This window comes from Leuciscus leuciscus (assembly GCF_965113295.1).
Source record: "Leuciscus leuciscus genome assembly, chromosome: 6".
Classification (NCBI taxonomy): Eukaryota; Metazoa; Chordata; class Actinopteri; order Cypriniformes; family Leuciscidae; genus Leuciscus; species Leuciscus leuciscus.
In genome coordinates, this window is record NC_138730.1 from 27,846,033 (window position 1) to 27,872,667 (window position 26,635).

The window sequence follows — 26,635 nt, forward strand, 5'->3', positions numbered from 1 at the left end:
ATTAGAATTAATAGCTATTACACAAGCTACAAGCAACATCTGTGCTAATCACGGAATATCATGTCAACAAATCAATAAACAAAAAGTTTATATTGAGTAACTTACATTTTAGACACAATATTGCCAGTTCTTTGCCAATTTTTGCTCCGCCAATGAAAACAGTTTCAAACACATCCAAAGCTGAACCGTTGTCGTGTTTCTTTCCTGATTAAATCAGTGTTTTGAATTAATCGGTTGAATGACTCCATCATACAGAAAACTTGTATGGTTGCTGAATGAATCAGTGTTTTTGAAAGAATCGGTTGGACGAATGATTCAATGATTCACTTGTTTCATTCCTGAATGAATCAGTGTTTTGAACAAATATGATGAATGAATCAATGAATCACTCACTTATTTTGTTTCTTATTTTTAAGAATCGGTTGAATGAATCAATTATCTCAAAAACCAACGCTATCTCACAACCAATTTGTACGAATTTGTGCGAGTGAGTAAAATGTGACTGATTCGAATGAATTTGTACGACCTCACTTGCAACTCGTAAAATATGTATGATTTAGTAACATAACTATGTTCATGCATATTGTAAAACATCAATACATTAACTAATTGGACATTATTGTAAAGTGTTACCAAAATTTCCACCACTAATGCAAGAACTGACATTCTGTGAGGAACACAAAAAAAGAAAAGCAGAATGAAACAAACAGTAAGAAAGTCCCAGTCTGTTAGTCTGTATATCAACACTGTAGCAATTCTGTTCAGCCATACAAATTCAAGGACTGGAAGTAACTGTGGTATAATTCATTATATTTCAAAGATTTACTGTGTTTTACATATTTTTTAAAGCAGAACTGTAATTGGTAATTATACAAGTTGGTAATTATAAGAAAAGTCCTGCCACTGATTTTGTACGGCATGAAAACAAGTTTAGTTTGAAATTTTTTGATTTGCTTCAGGGATAAATGCTCTCTGACACTATGTAACACAGATGCCAGATTAAGAGATTGGATAATGGCCCCCTGTCAAATCTGCTCATTTTAAGTCATTGCAATGGCTAGAGGGTCTGGTTTAACTTCGCTCTGAAAGTATTGGGATGTCAGATCCCTTTATATTAAGCCTAAAACATACTCTGATCACGCAGCCAAATGTATTTATCATCACAGGCCAAGGACTGCTGACAATGTCAGCTGTGATGTCATTTGTCGCAAAACATTAGACATTTCTGAAATAAAACAAGTCCTGTAATTGCATATACATGTACTATATTTAATAAATTATTTTAGAGAAAGTTTAGAATTTGATGCTATATAAGGCCATCAGATGAATTTTTGAGTTTTCTTGCACATAGATGTATCCACTACCATTAGAGAGTCGTTAAGTGTCTGTGGGAGATAGCTCAGATTATACACTGAAATGCCTAACCTCAGGGACAGATGTCAAGTGATTTATGGGGATGTTGGTGACACTCTGTCACCAACAGGCAATGCCTCGATTGCTCGATTGCTCCTGTCTGCCGTGAGTGTTTTTGCTTCGGTGCTGTAAGCTCCGTCTTAGTCTCGTATTTCCTTGTTTTGAACCAGAATTTACTACAATTTCTAGTTGTTTATACTACTACTAAATACGGCTTGCCCAACATCGCTGGCTTCCGTTGCTACTAGCACAACACGGTAGTAATTCGCTAGCCTGCTAACGCGCCACCCGTGCGCTCAGCTATTTTTATTTATTTATTTGTCTCTCGCGCGCTCGCGCCTTTGAGTTCATAAAAGCTCAGGTGAGTAAGAATCACTCAACAAACACGGTGAGTAATGTCTTGTCCTGTTATTATCATGCGTCGCGTCTGAATGCGTTGTTGTTTTTGGAGCTCTATCGATTTGATTTATAATTCTTGATTTTTCTCGCTGCCTGCTGTGAGTGTGTTTGCTTCGGAGCTGTAAGCTCCGTCTTAGCCTCGTATTTCCTTGTTTTGAACCATCATTTACTACAATTTCTAGTTGTTTATATTACTACTAAATACAGCTTACCCAACCCTGACGCATAACACGCTAGTAATTCGCTAGCCTGTTAACGCGCCACCCTTGCGCTCAGCTATTTTTATTTATTTATTTTCTCTCGCGCCTTTGAGTTCATAAAAGCTCAGGTGAATAAGAAACACTCAACAAACACGGTGAATAATGTCTTGTCCTGTCATTATCATGCGTTGCGTCTGAATGCGTTGTTGTTTTTGGAGCTCTATCGATTTGATTTATAATTCTTGATTTTTCTCTTTAAACCCGCTTACAACGAACATTTTCTACTCTTCCTCACTGAGAAGCACTACTGCTCAAACCTCATTGTTACAACGCGGACTGTTGAGCAGACGCGTCTCAAGCCTATTAGTGATCCAACGCTGCATACTCTTAAAGGTTACGTCCGTGGATCACGGCTGAACGAGTCTTCTCCACACTCACTTATAAACAAACACTTTTTTTTCGCCTATCGTGCGTCTACTCTACACCCCTACCACTAAAAAACCTCATAGTTACAACGCGGACTGTTGAGCAGACGCGTCTCAAGCCTATTAGTGATCCAACGCTGCATACTCTTAAAGGTTACGTCCGTGGATCACGGCTGAACGCGTCTTCTCCACACTCATTTACAAACAAACTTATAATATAAATTAGTATTAATATTGATAGCATCACTGGTAGCTTCGTTGCTAACTCACTGTCCATCTGTTAAAATGGCGAATATATCAGATGTAAGTAGTCTACCGCTTGGTGCAGGTGAGGACACATTTGAGCTTCACGCACTGCAGTCTGAGCTGGAAGCTGTTGAGAAACAGATCCACAACCTTTTATTGAGACAGGCCGAGCTGAGAGACCGGTGTTTGGCTCTTGAAACATCACGCGCCGACGCACACAAATCAGTGTTTAACGTTACTAACCCGCTGACTCCGACCGCGTCTACTCCGTGCGTTCCTCAGCATCGGTCGCAATCAGCCATGGTCTCGTTCACTCCGGCTCCAACACGCCACCACGAAGCCTGGGTGGTTCCGCAGCGGAAGACGCGAGTCAGGTTTAGACCAAGACTTTCTCCGACCCTCCCGGTTTTCGAGTTATCGACACAAAACCGCTTCTCCCCTCTACGCGAAACAGAACGCGATGCTGTGATCATCGGCGATTCCATCGTTCGGCACGTACACGCTACGTTAGGTACAAGTAAGGTGCAAAGTCACTGCTTCCCTGGTGCTCGTGTTTCTGAAATCGCTGCTCGCGTTCCCGAGATCCTGAACGGTGACGAGCGCGTCGGAACTGTGGTCCTGCACGCGGGAGTGAACGACATCAGGCTGCGCCAGACGGAGATTCTGAAGAAAGACTTCAGGAATCTAATCGATACGGTACGCAGCACATCGCCTGAAACAACGATCATTGTGTCAGGACCGCTTCCCACGTACCGACTAGGGCATGAAAAATTCAGCAGATTATTTGCGCTAAATGAATGGTTAATGTCATGGTGCAATGAGCAGAAACTGCTCTTTGTAAATAATTGGAATCTGTTTTGGGAGCGTCCTAGGCTTTTCCGTGCTGATGGCTTACACCCAAGCAGATTCGGAGCGGATCTTCTGTCAGATAACATCTCCAAAATGTTAAATACCCTTTGACTAGTAACCAAAAGTCCAAATCATAGTCTCTGCTGCACCAATTCAACTGATATAAATACTAGTGTAGAACATTGCATAGAAACCGTGTCTATTCCTCGTTTAGTGAGATCAAATAATAAATCTAATGCAGGATCTAGGAAAAATCTAATTGTTATTAAAACAGAAAATGTTGCTATTAGTAAACAAAAACTATTTCTAAAGCTAGGTCTTCTAAACATTAGATCACTCACACCTAAGGCAGTTATTGTAAATGAAATAGTCACAGATAATAGCTTCGATGTACTTTGCCTTACTGAAACCTGGCTTAAACCAAATGATTATTTCGGTATTAATGAGTCTACTCCTCCTGGATACTGTTATAAGCATGAGCCCCGTCTGATTGGCCGTGGCGGAGGTGTTGCAACCATTTATAAAGATATTCTAAATGTTACTCAGAAAACGGGTTATAAGTTTATTTCATTTGAAGTACTTGTACTAAATGTTACGCTCTTAGATGTTAGAAAAACATCCCTATTATCTCTAGCCTTGGCTACCGTATATAGACCGCCAGGGCCTTACGCTGATTTCCTAAAAGAGTTTGCAGATTTTCTCTCAGACCTATTAGTCAATGTCGATAAAGCATTAATTGTTGGAGATTTTAACATACACGTAGATAATCCAAATGATGCGTTAGGAGCTGCGTTTACAGATTTATTAAATTCATTTGGGGTCAAGCAAAACGTCACCGGACCAACTCATCGTCTTAATCATACACTCGATTTAATTATATCACACGGAACCGATCCAACCGATATAGATATCATTCCACAAAGTGATGAAGTCACTGATCACTACATGGTAACTTGCATATTACGTACTGCTGTAATATGTCATGCGGCGTCGCGTTATCAACCAGGCAGAACAATCCTCCCATCCACCATAGATAATTTCTCAAATTGCTTATCTAATCTGTCTCAGCTGCTGCCTGAACCCAAACAAACAGATGAACTAGAAGAACTAACTAGCACTATGAGCACCATTCTCTCTAGAACATTGGATGTGGTTGCACCTATTAAATTAAAAAAGGTCAGAGAGAAAAATAAAGCACCATGGTATAACAATACTACGCATGTTTTAAAGAGAGAAACCCGTATTTTAGAGCGTAAATGGAAACAAACTAATTTAGAGGTCTTTAGAATCGCGTGGAAAGACAGTATGTCACGTTATAAAAAGGCCCTAAAAGCTGCCAGGGCTGAGCACCTCCGCAAACTAATAGAAAACAACCAAAACAATCCAAGGTTTCTATTTAACACCGTGGCTAGACTAACAAATAAACAGACGTCACCCGAACAAAATATCCCGTTACAGTTCAGTAGTAATGATTTCATGAACTACTTCACTGAGAAAATAGAAAGCATCAGAACCACAATTATAAACGTTCAATCTTCAATCGCGCCTTACAATTCAGCTTCAATTATCACCCCGAAAGAACAATTACAGTGCTTTACAACTATAGAACAAAAAGAGTTAAATAAACTTATCACTTCATCTAAAACAACAACATGTTTATTAGATCCTATACCAACTAAACTACTGAAAGAAGTGTTATCTGTAGTGGAAGAGCCTCTCCTCAATATTATTAACTCGTCTTTATCTTTAGGTCATGTTCCAAGAACATTTAAACTGGCAGTTATAAAACCTCTCATTAAGAAACCACAATTAGATCATAATAATCTAGCAAATTATAGACCCATTTCAAATCTTCCATTTATGTCTAAAATATTAGAAAAAGTGGTGTCCGCTCAACTGGGCTCTTTCTTGCAACAAAATGATATCTATGAAAAGTTTCAGTCTGGATTCAGACCGCATCATAGCACTGAAACTGCGCTCGTTAAAATCACAAATGATTTACTTTTAGCTTCTGACCAAGGCTGTATCTCAATACTAGTTTTACTTGATCTTAGTGCTGCGTTCGATACTATAGATCACACAATACTCTTAGATCGACTACAAAATTATACTGGTGTTCAAGGACAAGCACTAAGCTGGTTCAAATCATACCTATCTGACCGCTACCATTTTGTCTATTTAAATGGAGAAAAATCGATCATAACTCCAGTAAACTATGGAGTGCCGCAGGGATCTGTATTAGGCCCCCTGTTATTTTCAATATATATGATGCCACTTGGAAATATTATAAGGAAACATGGAATTAGTTTCCATTGTTATGCTGATGACACTCAAATATATATTTCATCACGGCCGGATGAAAACGCTACATTTTCCAAATTGACAGAGTGTGTTAAAGATATAAAAGATTGGATGACGCGTAATTTTCTTTTATTAAATCCAGACAAGACAGAGGTAATACTTATCGGTTCAAAAAACCGCCCACAAAACCTCGCACAATACAACTTTAACATCATAGGATGTCCTGTTACTTTATCCTCTACAGTAAAAGACCTGGGTGTTATACTCGATTGCAACCTGTCTTTTGAAAATCATATTTCTTATGTTACAAAAACAGCCTTTTTCCACCTTAGAAACATTGCTAAGCTACGTAATATGCTATCAGTATCTGATGCAGAAAAGTTAGTTCATGCATTCATGACCTCGAGACTGGATTACTGTAATGCTTTATTAGCTGGTTGTCCTGCATCCTCAATAAACAAGCTACAGTTAGTCCAAAATGCCGCCGCTAGAGTTCTTACGAGATCAAGAAAATATGATCATATAACACCGATTTTATCATCACTGCATTGGTTACCTATAAAGTTCCGTATTAATTACAAGGTATTGCTACTGACTTATAAAGCCCTAAACGGCTTAGCTCCAGTCTATTTAACGGATCTTCTATCGCCCTATAATCCATCGCGCTCTTTGAGATCACTAAATTCAAGGCTTTTGGTCATACCTAGGATATCCAGAACCACCAAAGGAGGGAGAGCATTTTCACATTTGGCTCCAAAACTCTGGAATAGTCTTCCTGATACTGTTCGTTGCTCAGACTCGCTCTCCCAGTTTAAAACTAGATTAAAGTCGCATCTCTTCAGCCAGGCATTCATATAATCCTACAGTTCAAACTACAATCCGGCCTCTATCCAATGCCAGAGGAGAACTGGCCCCCGACTGAGCCTGGGTTCTCCCAAGGTTTTTTTTTCTCCATTAAGGCACCTGATGGAGTTTTAGGACACCATTAGGTCACTTGATGGAGTTTTTCGGTTCCTTGCCACTGTTGCCTTTGGCTTGCTCAGTTGGGGATATTTTGGGGATATTTAATTTAATTTTATCAATCAATAAATTCCTCTTGAAACAAACTTTGTTGTATTATTTTAATTTAATACTGTGAAGCTGCTTTGATGCAATCTGTATTGTGAAAAGCGCTATACAAATAAACTTGACTTGACTTGACTCTCACACTACCTCTGTAATAGGAAAGAATATAGTAATTAGAGCCACGAGGCCTTGATTGAAATTGACTCAAGAATCTGACTGTTGCAAAAATGAGGCTCCTAGCTGTAGTAAATGGAAATGATGTCCGTTTGCAGAATGCAGTCAGTGCAGAAATGTGTCGATAGAAGGCTTGAAAATGGCTTGAAACGGTTTACATAATTAATGTGATAGATAAGTAATCGATAATAGCCACACATTCAAATAAAAGACAAGTATTAATGCTCTATATTCATTAATTTGCTTTCTTTTTCTTTTTTCTTTCTTTCTTTCTTTCTTTCTTTCTTCCTTTCTTCCTTCCTTCCTATTTTATCTTGACAATGAGTCTACCAATAAATAAATAAAATATAATAAAACCATCAAGTACGCTATTCATGCATTAAGTATGAATGAACTGACTAAGTGCTTAATCTAATGCTTAAGCTAATGGTTCACTTCTGTCTTGAGAGCACGGGTCGTTAACCTGATACCTGTTAAATTGATTTATTGTATGTAAAATACTGTGAGTGTTGCCATGAGTTTGCATATTTGTGCTTTTTCTATTTGCAATTTTTTATTATTGGAGAGTTGCAAAGTTAACTATTTGGAATTGGCCAAATGTAAGAGGTCGTACTGTTACAGCTTTTTGGGAAAGACTATTCAGACAGAGTTCATTTCAAAAGCAGCTCCTAGAATAGTATACGGTCACTTGACTAAACCATAAAGCATTACCTTTACTGTCATTATCACACTGACACAGTTATTACTCATAGTTGGTTACCCTAATATAATACATCCTGTTGTGTGTCTGGATGTTTGAAAAGATAAAAAGGAACAGAGGATGTAACTGAAATCTTGATTGTCTTTTTCATTAAGTATAATTTCATGTTGAATGAATAAACCCAGTCTGGGGAATATAGATAATTTCCTCCAAGAATAATGGAAAAAGAGGCAGTCCATCAGTCTTGAAAATGAGTAGCCACCCGAACCTTCATGGCAAAATATATACATTTGTTAGCAGTAAGTAGTTTATGTTATATGTCATATTCATTGAAAAGCATATCTCTCTCTCTCTCTCTCTCTCTCTCTCTCGATCGACATTGGGATAATCGTAATTTTTTTTGGAGAATAACAGTAGGACAGTGCGCAATGTGGTCTTTTGTTTTGCAGCTCTGGGCTTAAAGTGACATATGAAAGCGTGTGAGGACGGGCCTCGGAACAAATCCTCCACCCAAACCCAATTAAACATGCATCTCAATGGAGCCTTGAATGGAGAGAAGGCATTTCAGATATTGGATTGAGATGTTTATATAATATTATGTAAGTAGAAGCGTAAAATCAGAGGCTTTCTCGCACTGGAATGTAGCCTGCATTTGGTGCCATTTGCACAGTAAATTCAAATGCTATTTTGTACAGATCATAATCCTCTTGCAGGCATCTTTGCTCTCAAAGTCAACAGGTGTTCAGTTGTGAAGACTCAGTTCTTTGACTTTACCTTTTCACTAGTCCTCAGGGTTGATTTTGAGTTTAAGTAAAATTTTTGTGAGTTTAGATTTACTTATTTTTAGTTAAAAAAATCTGTTTGGTTTAAAATGCTGTCAGATTGAATATTTTAGTCTTTGTTTTCCTTCTCTGATTCACCCAAACATATTCACTGCAAAATAATTAGCTACACAAATGGTTTAAATTACATTTATTTAATGATAAAATTAAGTATTAAATTAGTTTAATTCAAGGCCACAGTGGGTTATTTGCAATTTATCAAAACTGCATAGTTTAAAACTTATGAATTTTCTTTAATTAGTTTTAAGACGTTTCTGTATGATTATTTTATTAAAAACATTCTGAATTCTCATTATGAGCACCATTTAAAGATTACTCAAATGGTAATGGAACTTAATGGAAATTTGTCGTCAGTCTTAAAAATAAGACTTAAATACTCTTCATTCACATTATAATATTGCAAAAATAAATACATCTATGGAGGAAAAAAAGAGAGGTAAAAAATGGAATCCATTTCAAATGTGTGAGTGAATGTGGTCATTTATCTCCACTATTGACACCCACTCATGCTTAAACTCCATCTTAAAGTTTGACATAAGATTCATCCACAATTTTTTTCCCCACAATTTGCTGAGCAATGATCTGGTCTATTCAATATCCAAACTCCCATTTGCTGTCTTATGCACATCTTCACAAACACCATCAGTAATGTTTCTAATAGTTAGCCAGCTGTCGTACTGTCAAGGTGATTTTCTTTGTTGTTGTTAACTTGTTGTTTCATTTTAACCTCATAACACTTAAAAAAGTCACTAGCTCAACAGATTTGTTTCCTAAGCAACAAGCCTTTTCTTCTAAATGATCTGTCAAATCTCTGTTTATCATAGCATAAACTTGGACACCTGGTCATTAATTGTTTTATAATTTTGTTGCAGCTTTAGATATGCCATGCTTATATAATAGTTTTGTTTTTGAAAAAACAACAACAAAAAAACCCACTTCTAACATTATATTATTTTTTATCTATGCACAATTACAATTGTACAATTTAAAACTGGAATCAACATATGCTTATATTTAATGACAGCATATGATATCTTTCTGCATTACATAAGCCATCCTCAAGCCCACCTGCAAGGACACCAGCAGAGATGAAAAAATGGTGGAGAGAATGTAAATAAATAAATGGAGTCAAAAAGATAAATCATCAACCTGTGCTGGTGTTGAGGCTGAAAGGAAAAGGGGGAAACCTGGAGGTAAATGATGTATAGCCTCCGAGAGCAAGCTGAGAGTTTGATGACTCGGAGTTGCGGTACATAAAGCTCCTTCTTCTCCCTCAAGGCCTTTGTTTTATCACATTTTCATTTTACCTTTCCACAGAGCTACTGCCCTGTTCCTGATGTCCTCTGTTATGTTATGAGCTGACAGAGCTTCCTCCTGGCCTTCGGTCTTGAGGGGCTCAGCATACACACGCTTCACATCCCTCTTGCTTTCCCCACGCTCCCTATATTATTAATTAGGTTTCCTTCTGGAGCCATATTATTGCCTTAAACCAAACACTGCCTGCACTGCTCACCACTGAGAACATGTGTGCCTCTCCTTGCTGCGAATGAAGGGGGAGATAGAGAGAGAGACTAGAAGATAAAGTGACGGAGGTAGAGTCAGAGATGTAAAGCAAGAGAAAGGGAGAGAGCGAGCGAATGGATAGGAAATGTGAGAGGGGGGAAAAAAAGCAGAGCTGACTTTCCCTGTGTATATGTGTGTGTGTGTGTGTGTGTGTGGATATGACAGCGCGTGTAGCCGGCCAATCAGAGCGCGCCTCCTGAGCTGCAGCAGGCTGGCAGATTTGGGAGCTCTAGCGGTTCTGTTCTGGACTGGATTGTGCTGCTGCACACACTCTCTCTGTGTTACTTAAAAAAATGTGGTGGAACATCATGAGTGCTCCTCCGTATTCCAAAGCCTTGTCATCTTTTAAGGAAAGACTGAGAAGGTAAGAGACACTCTGTGTGCTTTTCTTTACTCATCTGCTGATTGAAGCTTGAGCGCTGCCTCTGTTTGCCTGGCTTGTGGTGAGGAGGCATTAAGAGAAAGTCTGGGAGTTGTTCTAGTGTACATGTGGTCATAGACGAAACGGAGCAGCGGGACGAGGGAAGGAAAGGGTCTGTCCATTGATCTGTGCCTCTTTCATTACTCCAGCACTTTATTAGACAGAGCTCTGTCTCACTTTCAAGTGAACAAAGCACAGTAAGTGAAGCTGTTGAAAGTCATTGTCTGATTCTCTAGTGCTTCTTGATTGCTTCGTGAAAATGGATGTCAAGCTTTCTTTCTACAAATATTTAATGTTTTTTTTTTTTAATTTTTTTTTTACTGCTAATCATTTACAGCTACGATGATAAATAAATGGTTGCAGTGGACTTCAAAACTCCACATGTAAAAATGCTTTATTGTTATTTTTTTTAATGAGTGTGCTGTATATACAGAAGTGCATTATTTATTGTTAGAAAAGCATTCAGAGTAAATTGGGGTTGCCTAACAATCAGACATTGAGGGTTGTCTGACAATGACTGAGTGATTAGACCAGCCTGTATTTGATGCATGGGGGAAGTGGCGTGCTTCAACCAATGCCTCCATGCAGTGGACATGCCAAGGTGACAAATGCACATTAATGGATCCCTGGAGTCCCTCCCCCGATATTACTAATCCTTTAGCTGGCAATCAGTCGCAGCATCACCTTTCCTCATGCCACTGGATTTAGTGCAGACAGAGAGCTTTCAGGTTATAAAACCACTTCAGTTCTATATAAAGAACTGCAATTTACTGCTGAGAAGTGAATAAGACATGAGAAGTAGAGAGAAAAAAATATTAAATTGAATAAAGTGGGCTGAATCAACTACACTGGGGAAATTGTACCGCTTCATGTCTCGAAGGTTCTCTATGATGCATGATCCGACTTCAACATGGAAGGAATACATGGAAGGAATAGGTGGGTTAAGGTTTAGTACAAGTTAAGCTCAATCAGCATCATTTTGATTTTACTAAATAGAAACTCTTACTGTGAGGCACTTAAAACGGAGGTGAATGCGGCAGTTTAAAAGCAGAAATGAGAGATGTGAAACTTTTATAAAAGCGTGTATTATTAAGCTGCAAAAATTTTCTCATAATTGTTATGGTCATTTTAGGGTTTTAGGTGTTATGTTGCCCGTGCAACGTAGTTGTAAAATTGGATATGACTTTACACACCAAAGGTTAGTATGTGAACATCACACTAAAATAATATATATTATTGGCTTTACTGTTGAAAGAAAGGGGGGTTTAATGTTTGCCTATTGGCCCCATTCACTTCCACTGTAAGTGCCTTATTGTGACCCAGATTTTTGCTGCTTTTAAAGAAAAGGAGGGGCAAGTCTAAACTAATTTTTGTAGTAAGTGCTGTCATTTGAGCTTAACTTGCACTGAACCCGGAAAATATTCGTTTAGCACTATCTCACAATACAGAATGACTCCTGGATTAAAATTCCATCAGTGATGTTTCTTTTAATTTGCATGTATAAAGAGATTAATTCAAGCAATGAGTGGGGTAGAGAGCTGACAGGAACAAACATGGAAAAATGTCATTGTGAGAAGACGCCTCTCAGCCACTGTTCCATCCGAGCCTCATTCCATTCCAATTAGCATCCTAATTAGCTGCACTGGATTCTAATCAGTATTACAAATTTGTTTTGAAGACCTCAAGAAACCTGCGTGAATCACTCGAGACCCCTTTGCTTTTGAAGTGCAGAACAAGGGCATGCGTGTTATCGGTGCCTCCTGGCCTACAGTGCTTTTAGGTGTTGCTGGAGCAGTGTTTTGTTCACATGTGTAACACCTTTTTCTTTTGCTCATAAATTTCATTATTTAACCTTTGTGTTTTGACAGTTCCTGTGAATCTCAGCTTAATTCACTTAACTAATGAATTGATTCTTTTAATCAAATTCACACTACTGCATGAGTCCAAAAATACAAATGAAAAATCACCTTTTAATAAGGCTTAAACTTAATTGAAATTGATCATTATATAAAACGGTCACATTGGTCTACGTCTTGGTCTAGACGTCAATATTACAGATAGATGCAGCTTGCATGACAAATTGCAAGGATGTGGGTTAAGCACCTGCAAACTTTTACAACCATCTGTTTTAATATAAACCACTGGAACATCATGAAAGGAAAGGGAGCTGTCACCCAGTATTAGTCAAAATGCACTCAAAAAGCAATTTCTTTTCAAGGCAACACAATAAGCTTGAAAGAGCGAGTAAAGGCTTTGCCCTCCCTCCTCTTGAAAAATCTTCAGCAAGACTCAGTAAATAAATTGCGCTTCTGATTGAGCAGATGGACATTATTCTGAATGAGAAGCTAGCATATTCATTTCCCTTCGAAACTAGACTCTATTCTTTGAGAAGAAAAATATTTTTTTGCTCTTTTTCTTTCATGTTTAGCCAGTAAAAAGCAATCACCATATTTTTTATAAAAAAAAAAAATTCCTTTTAAAAGATGTTTGTTTTTTAAAAGCACATCTGGCTCACATGGCAACTTTTTTTTTATATGGAATACAAAATAGATAAACTAATTTACATAATTAGAATTTCATTTGTGTGTAATTAGCATGCATTGATGAAACTGGGACTGTTTTGTTCTGTTCCGTTTTGAGACAGTAGTGTCCAATCCAACATTTATCCACTCATGCTCCCATTAATTGAGTTTCAAGGTGTCAAAAATTCTGAGATTCCTTGTCAAAAAATCTCAAAATACTATCCATTCCTATATGACAAACACACTGTCCAGTGGCCTGAGGCCAATTAGTCTGGTAATTCTTATCAGACTGGTGTTCAGAGTTACATCAAGCGCGGTGAGTTCAGTCAGGCAGGTTTACATCAATTACGTGTCATCACAAACATTAATCCAGATTCACAGATGTGAGTTGCTTAGATGTTTATTTTGAGCTCTTTTACTCATCACAATCCTTTATAGTTCAAAATGCAAGTCGGAGACTGTTCTTCATATGAGTTTGTTTGTGTATCAGTACAGATATCTGTATTAGCTACTAAACTAATCTTCCTGAGAACCTCTCTGTCATCTCTGAACATTGTTTAGAATCTTTAATGACCTCAAACTTGACTGTCAGTCTGTCGAATTATTCTTTTTGAAGTTACATCATTACACCAGTAGGTGGTGATACATCACTGTGTTTTACTCACTTGTCTCACTGACTTTGAATCATTCACCCAATGGATTTGTTCAAAAACATTGACTCATTCATATAAACAAACAAGTGTCTGGCTGCATCCAAAATCACATACTTCCCTTCTATAGGTGGAAAAACAGTATGTAGGGCCCTATGATTTCCGCAATGCAGAAAACGCAGACGGAATCGCGGAATCCATTCATAAAAACGGAATTTACTGTATAATGTGAAATTTCACGGAATTTGTCAATTTTGATGGATAAATAAAAGTCAGTACACTTAAATCAAATTGCGATATAGACTAGTGTCTGAATATTAAACGGCAATTTAAATATGAATCCTGCAGGTTCTTTGTGTCTGTTTGAATGAATGGTGCAGACGTGCGGTTACATTTACCACACACACACACACACACACACACACACACACACACACACAGAAGCACGCGTGACGCTCGCAGTGTTTTCAGCCTCTGTATGAGGACATGAATGCATAAACTTCATCTCCAGAGCCGCTCTGAGGGTCACTATGAGTCCAAAATAATAAAAATAAAATAAACGGAATCCAGAAAAAAAAAGAAAAATAGGAATTTGGGGAAAAAAATAAACAGATTTCATAGGGCCCCAAGTATGTGACAAAAAAAAGTATGTCTGAATCCACAGTACTCATAAAAGAGAAGGCAAAAAGTACCCAGATTACCTACTTCTTCCGGCGAGATTCTGAAGTGTGTGTACGACGGACACTTTACTATCCCATGAGGCCACTGACGCTGGTAGGTCACACGATAATGACAGCTCCAGATTTGATTCATACTACACGCATTCATTCTATATAGAAATTGTTTAGCGGCCATGAAGTTACTTATTCAAAATAAGTACCTACTCAAGAGAGTATGTGATTTTGGACGCAGCCCGTCTTTATGAGTGAGTCATTGAAACATTCTCGAACTGATTTGTTCAAAAACACTGATTCATTCAGGAATTAAATAAGTGAGTCTTTAAATCAATCACTCAGTTGATTTGTTCAAAAACACTGATTCATTTATAAACTAACTGTGCAAGTGCCTTGTACTGCATCCAAAATCGCATACTTCCCTACTTTATAGTAGGTGAAAATCAGTATGTGACGAGTACAATGTCCGAATTCACAGTACTCATCAAAGAGTAGGCAAAAAAGTACCCAGATGGCCGATTGATTTTTTTTTAACTAAAAATAAGTACCTACTCAAGACAATATAAAATTTCGGACGCAGCCCCTGTCTTTATGAGAGCGTCACTAAATCATTCGCTAACTGATTTGTTCATAAACAGTAATTCATTTAATCGATTCTATTAGGAATGAAACATCACTGCTGTGTTGCTCGGACACTCACAACAATTGATTGTTTGGCGCTGTTCGTTGGGATCTATTTTGGGATGAAGTAATTGGCAATAGAGTGTCTAAACTTACTCCGAATTAACTCCTTGTTTATTCAACTGTTATAAGAATGCGGCCTTGTACCTGAATGACTCTGTATGCTACAAAATAAACATTATTCAAGTTTAGGTCGTAAAAACCCAGTTCTTAACAATAACCGATGTTTGCTCTTCTGATTAGTAGGTTTCGTGGTTCAAAAGCACCATTACACTGATGCTTTTCCAAGGAAACAGAGAATATAAAGTTATCTTTTGAACTTAAAAAGAGGTTTCTATAAAACCTTGTGATTTTTTTTTTTTTTTTTACTCGCAGTGTATGAAAAATACAATTACCAGTGACAGAATGGTGGCACTTATTCTCCTACTGAGTGGTCCGGTTAGTGAATTTAGGACACTTTACAATCTGCCTTTTCTTCTTATTCATTCGCTCATTAAATATACAGTTACCATAACAGTATGGTTTATAGCAGTTGCTTTTGAAAGAAACTGAGTGTGTTGACCTGTAAATGCTCAAACTCTCTTTAGTCTTGAAGAACATGCTAATGGGCTGTTAAACCTAACCTAACCAAACTTTTTTTCAAACTTGTAGTCAAGCTGTTATGACTAAAACTTCTAGAGGATAATTATTATAAAATTCTGCCAGTGTTGGTGGTCTAAACGATTCTCTCAGCATGTTCATCATTTGATATATCAGTGGCTCTTTCATTGAGATAATAGCTATAACAACAAGCCCTTTTAATGAAATTCATTCAGACTCATATCGCAGTGTCTTAAATTCATTCATTAATTCTGACCACTTCTATTTTGTCTACTGTTTTATTGGGCTATGTGGGATAATTCATTCAAATAATAAATACACATCGTAAAATGCTGAATTTCGGCAATATCATATACATTTTCTGTAAAATTTCTGCAATTTTTTTTTTCTTTTTGAGAGATTCAAGTTACATTCACATGTCATGCTGACATCTTTCCTCACAAACAAACGGGAGTTTCTCATCAGATATCTCACTATCAGTTTGTGTTGCACCATGAAATATTTATTCCGGTCATATAATGTTAGACCCCTGGGACAAGGCTTCAGCATTACTGTGACTATTTTAAACGGCTTGGAAATGAAATGTTCAGATGTACCTAAGTTGACAGGAAATTGTTGACTTTTTAGCATCTTAGCGACATCGCAATTTCCATTCATTTGGAAAAAAGTCTAACCCTAAAGCGCTTTCACTCACTTATGTCAATAACCCTCATGCCGTCGAGGAATGAAGAGCATGAGTGAGTTTCTCTTCAACAAGTGATGAATCCGAATTGTCAGGGAGGCAGAAGAGATGAGAGCTATCCTTTTTTTTTTTTTTTTTTTAGGTATCTATGGACATGCATTGCAGACCATTGATCCTCGTAATGCCGTTCAGCCGTTTGAATAAACTCGCCACGCTGGAGCTCTCATTACACGTCCCGTGCACCAGCAGTCATGATCTCTGCTATTATACGGGAACAGCTGTTCCATCAAAAATGTATTAGATGTTTCATTGAAAGGCAAACAGCAAGATCGCAATGGGTTTTAGGCCAAATTTCATATCTTATGTCTTCACAGGCAACAGTTAATCTGAAATTTTCTGTGGAATTAAAATGTAATCGCTGGCTGTGTTTCATTTCTCCCTCCATGAAAGTACAGTTTGTCCTCTTTCCTTCACACAGATGTTTCGTGGAAATCTGCCATTGCCTCCAGTGAGTCTCCAGTTGACGGCGACTCCACAACGAATCAACACGTCTTGCTCTTGGCCCACGATGTGAGTGCTGCCCGCTGGGTCTCTGCTACAACAGGATTTTAAACCATGGCCGTCAGCCAAGTCCTGCGAACTGGTCCGATCGGCGTCTAGAGCCGCCCACCGTGAGAGAGACCTCTGTCTGGGTGAGCGAGAGTGGGAGTTCAAACGTTGCGACTCTTTAACATGAGAGCAGCCAGCAGCCCTGCCTGTCTGTCCCCTCTACTGCTGTGCCTATGTGTGCTCCAGAGGAGCTATGGGACCCCTTCTCCACCCAGCCCCACGTTCACCCACAACAAGACCAAACTGCCCGACGGCGACAAGGACTCGCACCATCGTCCCAAACGAGGCTGGATCTGGAATCAATTCTTCGTTTTGGAAGAGCACATCGGGCCGGAAGACCAGTACGTGGGGAAGGTAAGAGCCCTTTCTTTGTTTCGATCTGTGTGCAGGTGTGGGAAACGTGCTTAAAGGTTGGGTAGGCTATTTTTTTTTCAATAAAACACTTTTGTTAGACTGGTTGAAACATCTTGATAGCAATCAATAATTGAAGTGGTCTGAATATTAAATGATTTACATATCTTCTGTGGAAGTCTCAGGACCAAAAACAATGCAATGCAATGATATGATGTCGAACCTTCCTGCCAACATATGCATTTCCATACCTCCGCACACCCTGCTTACGCAGACATCACACACAATCAGCGTGTTCCTTAAAGGTAGGGTAGGTAATCCTGTTCAGAAACACTTTTTTTTATACTGGGTGAAATGGTCCTTCCATCCTGATAGTAGTCAATACATTATGTGTTTAGAAAAAGGAATGAAAAAAATCAGACCTCTGTAGCAGCTGCAGGACAGTAAAAACTCTGACCAATCACTGCCATTCGGTGCGAATGTAAAGAACCAATCAGATGCCTTCATGTCTCGTGCCCGCCCCGAGCCCCACTGCGCGCGCTGCCCGGCGTGCACTCATCACATGTCACCGTTCCCGGAAATATTCAGCTCAAAGCACCTGCATATGCAGTCAGCGAAGGCAAACAAGGCAAAAACTACTTCCTCGGACCTCCTCTGCTTCGCCCTCAACCCCGGACCTGTCCTCGAACCGACGATGCGGTACTTGTCTCCGGACTCGGAGTGTACGTTAGTCTTCATTAGAGTCAACAATGTTTTCATCATGGAAACTCTTACATGCAAAACACTGTATATGTTATGAATCTTACACGAAATTCATCTTCATCACAGTGTAACTGATGGTAATGGAAAAACGTGTATCAATGCAACCTGTTTTTAGTTTTGCCTTATAAATATAGCTCGTTACCGAATGAAACTTTACCATTATCGATATGCTAGCTTGATAGTGAGTACTAAAAGAAATCTTATTTGTTTATATAGTGATAAAGTTAGGGATTTTATTACATGTGATTCTGACATGATGTCACTGTATGTACTGCGCTCCTTCCTCTCCACTCGTCTCAGGTAATAAATGCGTCTTGTTCCAGCCTGAGCGTTTGGCGTCGCGCGTTCATGTGTTTTGGGGGCGTGGCTTTGGAAGGAGCTCAGAAGGGAGGGGGTGGAGTGAATGGAAATAATGAGCTGTGTTTATTGCAGATTAAAAGGTCTACAGTCACTCGATTTTTATATTTTCTTTTTCAGAGTACTTACATTTTAATTATGTATTGGTATATAAAGACAGTTTAAACAAATTTGGAATGTTTTTTTTTTAGAAAAATGATTACCTACCCTACCTTTAAGGCTATGCAGAGTTGTACATTTACATTTACATTTACATTTATGCATTTGGCAGACGCTTTTATCCAAAGCGACTTACATTGCATTATCCTATACATTTATACATAGGCATGTGCAATCCCCTGGGATCGAACCCACAACCTTGCGTTGTTAACGCAATGCTCTTACCACTGAGCTACAGGAAAGTTGTAGACAGACAGTGACCGAGTGCTGGAAAACAAACAGCAGCCACCTTTTACAGTTCCTCCTGAACCAAAACAACAAGCTTATGCTGCGTTCACGACATGTCATAACCTTAAGTACAAGAAGGCAATCCCGTGACGTTCTACCCAGAGCCGCCCTCAGACTCAGATTTATGCGCTTCTATGTCAACACTGTTAACGCCGAAATTAATCTGCAGCAGTCAAGTAGTACAAGAGTTCTGCAAGTTGTTTACGTTCATTATTTTTGTAATGTTATGTGCTTTGAGACATGAAGTAATTTAACGCCGTCTCATGATGCTTTGCAGACTCTGCTCTGGCTGTGCGCGTTCATGTGTTTTGGAAGAGACGTGGCTTTGAAGGCACTCTGAAGGGAGGGTGGGATTATATGCTTTAAAGCTAGCTTCCCTTACAAAAAAAATAGTATACTTCAAGTTCATTTTAAGTATACTTCAGTAAAGTTCAAGTTCAGTGAAGTTCAAGTATATTTTAAAGCTGCAGTCCGTAGCTTTTCCTCTTTGTCGCCATCTCTGTTCGAAATCTGCAATTGCAGTTATTTGCGGAATTATCAACTTTACGTGGGTTGTACATCGGCATGAAACAGTGCGGATGAATCCAATGTTTTGAGGAGAGTGTGCCGGTGTGGATACTTTACCGATCTGATTCAGATCCAATACTTGACAACGGAGGAGGCGGGTTTGATTTTCTTGGAGTAACGTTAGAGGTGAATTGCTCCCTCTCATAGCTAGCACAAAATAATTCATATTTACCATAATAGTAAAACGTGAAAGGCACAACAAAGGAAACTCCGTAACTAATTAAGCGAACAAGTGCGCTACTGTTACGTAATTAAACTATTGAAATGTCTTACCTGTCTAGCAAAAAAAAGCCGTCTCTGCGTCCGTTTTGAACCCCTTTTAAAACACTGAGTTCACGCCATCTTTCAAAAGCCCTGCCGATGTTTATCCTTGTTTTTGCATGGGCAGGTTGCAGTCTCTTTTTTCTGTAGCCTCTCCGAAGTCCGAAGTCTTAGTGAATCTCCAGTTGTCACTGGTGATTGTCGTTTGAAACATTCTGGATCCGCTATAAGTTTAATTATTTCAAGTGCTGTGAGAAAAGGCTATAAATCTCCATCTCCAACATCCTCACACGCAATATAGCCTACTAGCCGGCACTCCTTTATGTGGACAGATGTGACGTAACGACGCAAAGGCATGCTCGAATTTCCCGCGGAAATCCACCAGTACCACTGGAATTAAAATCATCATTAAAAGCTAACCGATTTGAATCGAGCTAAGGCAAGCAGATAGTTTTGAACACTGGCTGGTTATGTATTTTTAATTATTATTATTTTGGATAATTTTTTACACAAAAAAGTTACGGGCTGCAGCTTTAAGTATACTTTATGTAGTAATTATACTAATATCAATGTACTAAAAGTATACTTGTAACTGTACTGTTTCAATACTACTGTATGCTGCTAAGACCATATATGTGAACAATATATGTCTCATTTAAGTTTATTCACAGTATCTAAGCAAACAATTGGTATACTATATGATTTTCTATAGGTTTTCTATAGATTTATATCATATATGAAAAAGTAAACATAGTATACATGTTTTCACTCTATATGAGCATATATGGATATTTCATATATGAGATATACTGTATGTCAAAATATGTATTATACATACATAATATATTTTATATGAGATAAATGTACATGTCAATATATGGGATTTTTCCAATTTCTAATAAGTTTCATAATATGGCTGTGCATATATGTACAAATATGTTTTCACACAATATGAGCATATATGTCATATATGGACATGGCCAAAATATGTATTAGCCTATACATACACACATGCACACACAAACATATATTACATTTATTATACATACTTAAACATATTTATATGGGATATATTTGTCAATATATGGATTTGTTCCTTTTTCCGATAGGTTTCACATACTTTATATGAGCATATATTCCATATTGATATTTCATATATATATATATATATATATTACATTTCCGTATGGGAAGCCTCTCCGAAATTGCCTACCCTACCTTTACACTGTGCATGTGATTATCTGAAATAAACCTTGTATGGTTTGTTGAGAAAACGGTTCCTTGAAAAAGCACTGTTTTAAATGAGAGACAATGGCTGTACGTCATGTTTTTGGACTATAATTGAAATGTGCGATGTCAATTTATTCCTGTAATCATATTTTCTTGGAAGCGAATAAATAGTGCAGGTGACTAATCAGAATCAAAATCCATGTTTTTCCGAACAGCATGTTTTGTCAGAAAATTGATTTGGCTTGCAAATTAAAGACTGACCTGTGGCTAACATCCACCCTGCTAATAAGAGCATAATTATTTTGACTGTCGACTACAGAGAAACGACAGGATCTAGAAGCCTTTTTTTGTCTCTATTTAATCCATTGTCTTCTTACGGAAAGTTGGAGACAGCTAACATGTTCTTATGATAATCATTTGAAGCACCTTTTATTCTGTGACACCGGAAAAAATCCAGAGATCCCTCTGCGGCTTATAAACGTCAGCAGCGGTACAATCAATTATTTTGCCCATTCGGTTCTGTGAATACTGGCCAACACTGTCGGCTCAGATGAAACCACTGTTTCATGGGTTGGAATAATACAGGGTGACACTGACAGCTTTTGACATTGACTCAGCAAGGTGAAGGTTAAGTGAAGATAGCAGAGTTTATGAAGAAATGGCTGAGGAGCCATCAATTGTCTACACCTACATCCCTTAGGAACTGAGCCAAGTGTGTGTGTGTGCCATGTTCCTTCAAGCACCATTGGACAGGTTGCTTCAGATCTGCACACTTATACAGACATGTGTATGTGTGCTGGGGATGTGAAACAATCCCATTTCTATAATGGTCCCATTAACTTTTTTTTTCTTTTTTTTACTTTTAAGAAAAAAAAAAAAAATTGAAAAAAGTTGCTATTTGAACAAACAGTACTCTAGATTAGTTAAGGATAACAGTCAGCTCAGGAGTCTGACTACACTTGTCCCGCTTTTGATTCACTGAAAAGAACTTTGGAAAGAATGACTCGTAGGATTCACTTTCTGTAATTGGATTACTGGTTCTGCTATATGGTTTTGATTCACTGACAAGAACCGATTCATTATAGTAATTGGTTTTGTAATTGGATTACACTGATTTTGATTCACAGAGAAGAGCTGGCTTGTAAGAGTCATTTGTTCTGTAATTGGTCTATCAGTTGTGCTGTATAGTTTTGATTCACTGAGAAGAACTGATTCATTAGAGTCATTTGTTATGCAATTGGACTACATGCATGCTATATGATTTTGATTCACTAAATAGAAACGCTCATATGACTGATTCTTTTGAAAGTCTGACCACACTGGCTGCGATGTATGATTTTGATTCACTGAGAAGAACTGACTCATAAGAGAGATTAGGCATCGGAGAGATTTGACTAGAATTGGACTACACTAGTCATACTCCAAATAGTATTTTTAAACTTAGTTTTTAAACATCAGTGGAGTCATTTCAATTGAGCTGTTGTTGCAGACATCAGACACAGACATCCTTAGCCCCTTTCTGGAAGCAAAGTGTGAGAACATTCTTGTATTGAACTGCGAAATATGAAGCCAAACAGGGCCCTTGTTCTGCTCACATGGGTGCCACTTAATTTTTATGCTGCTGTGGTGTGACCTGTCTGTAAGGGATTTGAGTGAGCTGAATATTTTCTTTCAGGCTTTCTTAAACTGCAGTGACAGAAATGGGTTGAGGCTCTCAGTAGCCTCCTACACTCCTCTCTTTTTTTCACACCTTCTCCTGTCTGGTCCCTTCAGACCACCATCTTTTCTTCTCTCCACTTCAGTGGTCAGACAAAAAGAGGTTTTGGGGGCCCAGACAGAGCTGTTCTACTAAAACCCTGCCTGTCCTCAAATATCTAGTTATGGGAACATAAACTATGTCACTTTATAAAAACAGATGAGAAATGTCAAGTGGGACCATCTTTTGCAGTTAGAAATGGAACATACACATATGATATTTGGTTAGAAAAACAAATATCCTGAAATGGGTTGGCTGGAATACAATTTGACACCCTTTTCCATGGAAATTGTGTGAACCGTGTTAAATGTTTGTATTACAGTTTTTGTCTTTTGGACAAAAATGTCATAAATTTAATCAGTATGTTTTCATCATATTAAATGTATTAATTAGAGTCTATTTTTTCTGACTAAAATGGCATATCATTATATAGTTAGTTGATGAAAGTAACCTCTAAGAGTCCAAACCAAATTTTCAATCAGGAGGACTCCAAAAGAGGGTGAATTATAGTTAATTAAGTACTGGAATCAGTCTTTCAACACTGAACCCTTGAGCAAAACACTGTATTGTGCTTTGCAAAATAGCATCAGCCAAATGAAAAGAAACGTATATATTATATATTTAATTCAATTCACATTAATGTGTAGAGCTCTTTTCACAATACATATAGTTTCAAAGCAGCTTGTTTCTGCATGTTTCTACATTGTAATTTAGTGTTATCTGTTTTCAGAGGTGACTGTGTCAAAGTAATTTTCATTTGTCAAAAATGTACAGTTCTAAGATAATTCAACTAATACCATGTATTAATTTAGGCAGAGACAATGATCTCATTAAAGCAGTTATTACAAGTTGTGATCATAATAGAAATCATAATATAGAAAATTTGGCTGTGGTGCATGTTGAGTCTTCTGAAGCCCTCGCAAGGGTTGGCGTCATCTCTTCAGGTGTTGGGTTATCTGAAATATTTGTTAGAGGCTGGATCCAAACTGGAGCTGACGTACTCTTTAGTTATTTAGGGATGTACTACCAAAAGTCCAGAGTTTTGTGACCTGATGGAATGTAGGGTGATAGAAGATCAGTTAAATACAAAGGAGCCGAAACATTTAGGGGCTTATAGGTAATACTTTGCAATACATAACTTAATAACCAGTGTAGATATGATAAAATTGGGGTTAAAATGATCATATTTTCTTGACCTGGTAAGAACTCCAGCAGCTGCATTTTGGACTAATTGTAGTTTGTTTATTGAGGATAAAGGACAGCCACCTTAGTAGTGCATTACAGTAATCCAATCTATGAGGTCATGAATGCATGAACTATAGCTTTTCTGCATCAGAAGTTAACATGTTCTGTATTTTAGCAATGTTTCTGAGGTCAAAGAAGGCTGATTTTGTAAGATTTGAAATATGATTATCTAAAGACAAGTTGCTGTGTAATATAACACCAAATTGTATTCTAAGAGCTTCTGTGTACAAATATACAGCAAATATACAGGGTTTAATATATATGTACACAAACATACACATACAGTACCATTCAAAAGTTTGGAAACATTACTATTTTTAAAGTTTTTGAAAGAAGTCTCTTATGCTCATCAAGCCTGCATTTATTTGATCAAACATACAGAAAAAACTGTAATATTCTGAAAAATATTACTGCATTTTAAAATAATGGTTTTCTATTTTAATATACTTTAAAATATAATTGATTTCTTTGACCCAAAGCTGAACTTTCATCAGCCATTACTCCAGTCTTCAGTGTCCCAAGATCCTTCACATATATATATATATATATATATATATATATATATATATATATGTGTGTGTGTGTGTGTGTGTGTGTGTGTGTGTGTGTGTGTGTGTGTGTGTATATATATACTGTATGTGTTATGCAATCTACAAAATAGCAGATTAAGTTTCTGGCTGAGCAAGAGACACAACACTCTCACAGGGTTTAATTCAGCTGCTCTTTGATTTATTTCACGCTTCTCTTTTATATCAAATAAATAACGTGAAAATGTTGCCAGCATGGACTTGAGCGCTTTTTAATTTGAAAAAAAAAAAAGCAAAAGAGAAAATAATTGTTTAGTATATTTTAGCCTAGCAGATACAATTTGTTCTTTGTACTGTAGATTATTGCTGTGGTAAATATGCTCCCTTTTCATGTAGAAAAGCACACACACATACACACACCCAGACACCCAGAAAGAGATGCAAACGCACATAAACAGCTTAAGCTTTGAAATTTGTAATAGAGAGCTAGCAAGCTGCTGGCGCTCTCGATAGTCTCTTTCAATGTTAATCTGCCTACCAGCAGACTGGTAGCACACATTAGTGTGAATGTGTGATAACTAGAGAGGGTCTACAGTAAAATAGACTTCGGAGAAGAGGAAGACCAATAGAGATCAGTCCACTGTCGTCCTATTGACCTTACAGTCGGTCTGGCTGATGAATATCTGTCACTGCAGCTTTTAAAATGGAGGATTACAATAAACCGCTCACCTCCTCCTCACTAATGGCAAATTACCAAACTCAGTGCCGCCCATGCACACTTCCTTATTCTGACGTGAAGGGCTCTTGGTGCAGTGTAAAATTGACCTTTCCATCAGCACGCCGGCTTTAATTTGCGGTTAGCGGTGAAGGCTGAGCCCTGATTTAATCAGTCCTTTCCTTCTTGTAGCGTGGGCAGTTTATCAAGCCCCTGCACAAGGCAACCTGTGCTCTCAGGTCTGCGGCAGCAGTAACCGCAAACCCTGCATCACGGTCATGTCTGCATTCTGCAGAGAGAAATGTTTTTCATATTTAATTTTTTTTTTCAGTGCATTCTTAATGTAGACATTGTTATGAATATTAAAACAGCTGCCGGAATGAGGTCGGTCGAAACCAAGACACCTCTAATGAGGTGCTTGTTTTGACAACATAGGTTGTTTCTTCAAAGTCTCATTTATATGTGCACAAGTGTATTCTTAAAGGGATAGTCCACCCATAATGAAAACTCTGTTATAGTTTACTCACGCTCAAGTCGTTCGAAATCTGTATGACTTTCTTTCTTCTGTGGAATATAAAAGAAGATATTTAGAAAAATGTTTGTGACAAACAGTTTCAGTTCCCATTTTTCCCAAAATGGGAACTGAAACTGTTTACCAACTGTTTACCACAATACATTTTGTGTTCCGCAGAAGAAAGAAGAGACTTGGAATGCCATGAGGGTCTCTGTCGCTTTAAAGCACTTAAATTATTCGTGCTGTAAGATTATGTAGTGACACCTCTTAACATGCATACATTAAAAAGGCTTCTGATCTATAATAGGTGCTCTAATGCATCTAAATGCATCACTTTAGCACCACAATAAAATGTCTTAGAGCCCTGAATGAAGCGTAGACTAGAGTGTGTGTGTGTATGTGTTATGTTTGAGAGGGTGTGCAAATACTCAGTAGTCACCGTTATAAGTTAATGGCAGAATGTATTTCGAGCCGGATCAGTCTGCTTGGCATGCAAAATGTGCAACACACCCAGTTTGTTTCAAATGGTTAATGAGTTTTCATTGTGCTCAAGTGTTTGCTTTGATTCATAATCCTATTAATCGCATTTGATGCATTTGTATTTTCTAAGCTGGCTGCTTTCAGATTTGAGTCTATATCTGTCTGGCAGGTATCAAAGCCTTTCATTTGTGTGGTAATGCTGTGAAGGGGTACAGCGTCACACTTTCTGCAGGACGAGTCAATGCATTCTATCTCCCACTCATCTGCATCCCCTCCTCTACTCTTGTTTTTTGTGACTTTTTGGACACAGGATGTTGACTCTTAAAGTAGTTTGAATGCCAGTCAGCATTCGAAACATGTTTTTAAAATTATTATTTATTTAGAACACAATGCCAATTTTCATATCC

The 26,635-nt window shown here is 37.9% G+C and overlaps 1 protein-coding gene and 1 long non-coding RNA gene across 2 annotated transcripts in view; one reads left to right on the forward strand and one right to left on the reverse strand.

The window, feature by feature from the left end:
• Positions 1 to 26,635, reverse strand: part of LOC309500614 — a 552,694-nt gene that overhangs the window by 297,404 nt on the left and 228,655 nt on the right. The gene's annotated exons all lie outside the window — the stretch shown is intronic.
• LOC309500592 (cadherin-18-like) overlaps positions 10,380 to 26,635 on the forward strand; it is a 57,195-nt gene continuing 40,939 nt past the window's right edge. Inside the window, exons 1-2 of the mRNA XM_082172243.1 lie at positions 10,380 to 10,541; positions 16,886 to 17,370. Coding sequence (XP_082028369.1) covers positions 17,140 to 17,370 — 231 coding nt within the window. The 5' untranslated portion in view covers positions 10,380 to 10,541; positions 16,886 to 17,139. The remainder of the gene's footprint in view (positions 10,542 to 16,885; positions 17,371 to 26,635) is intronic.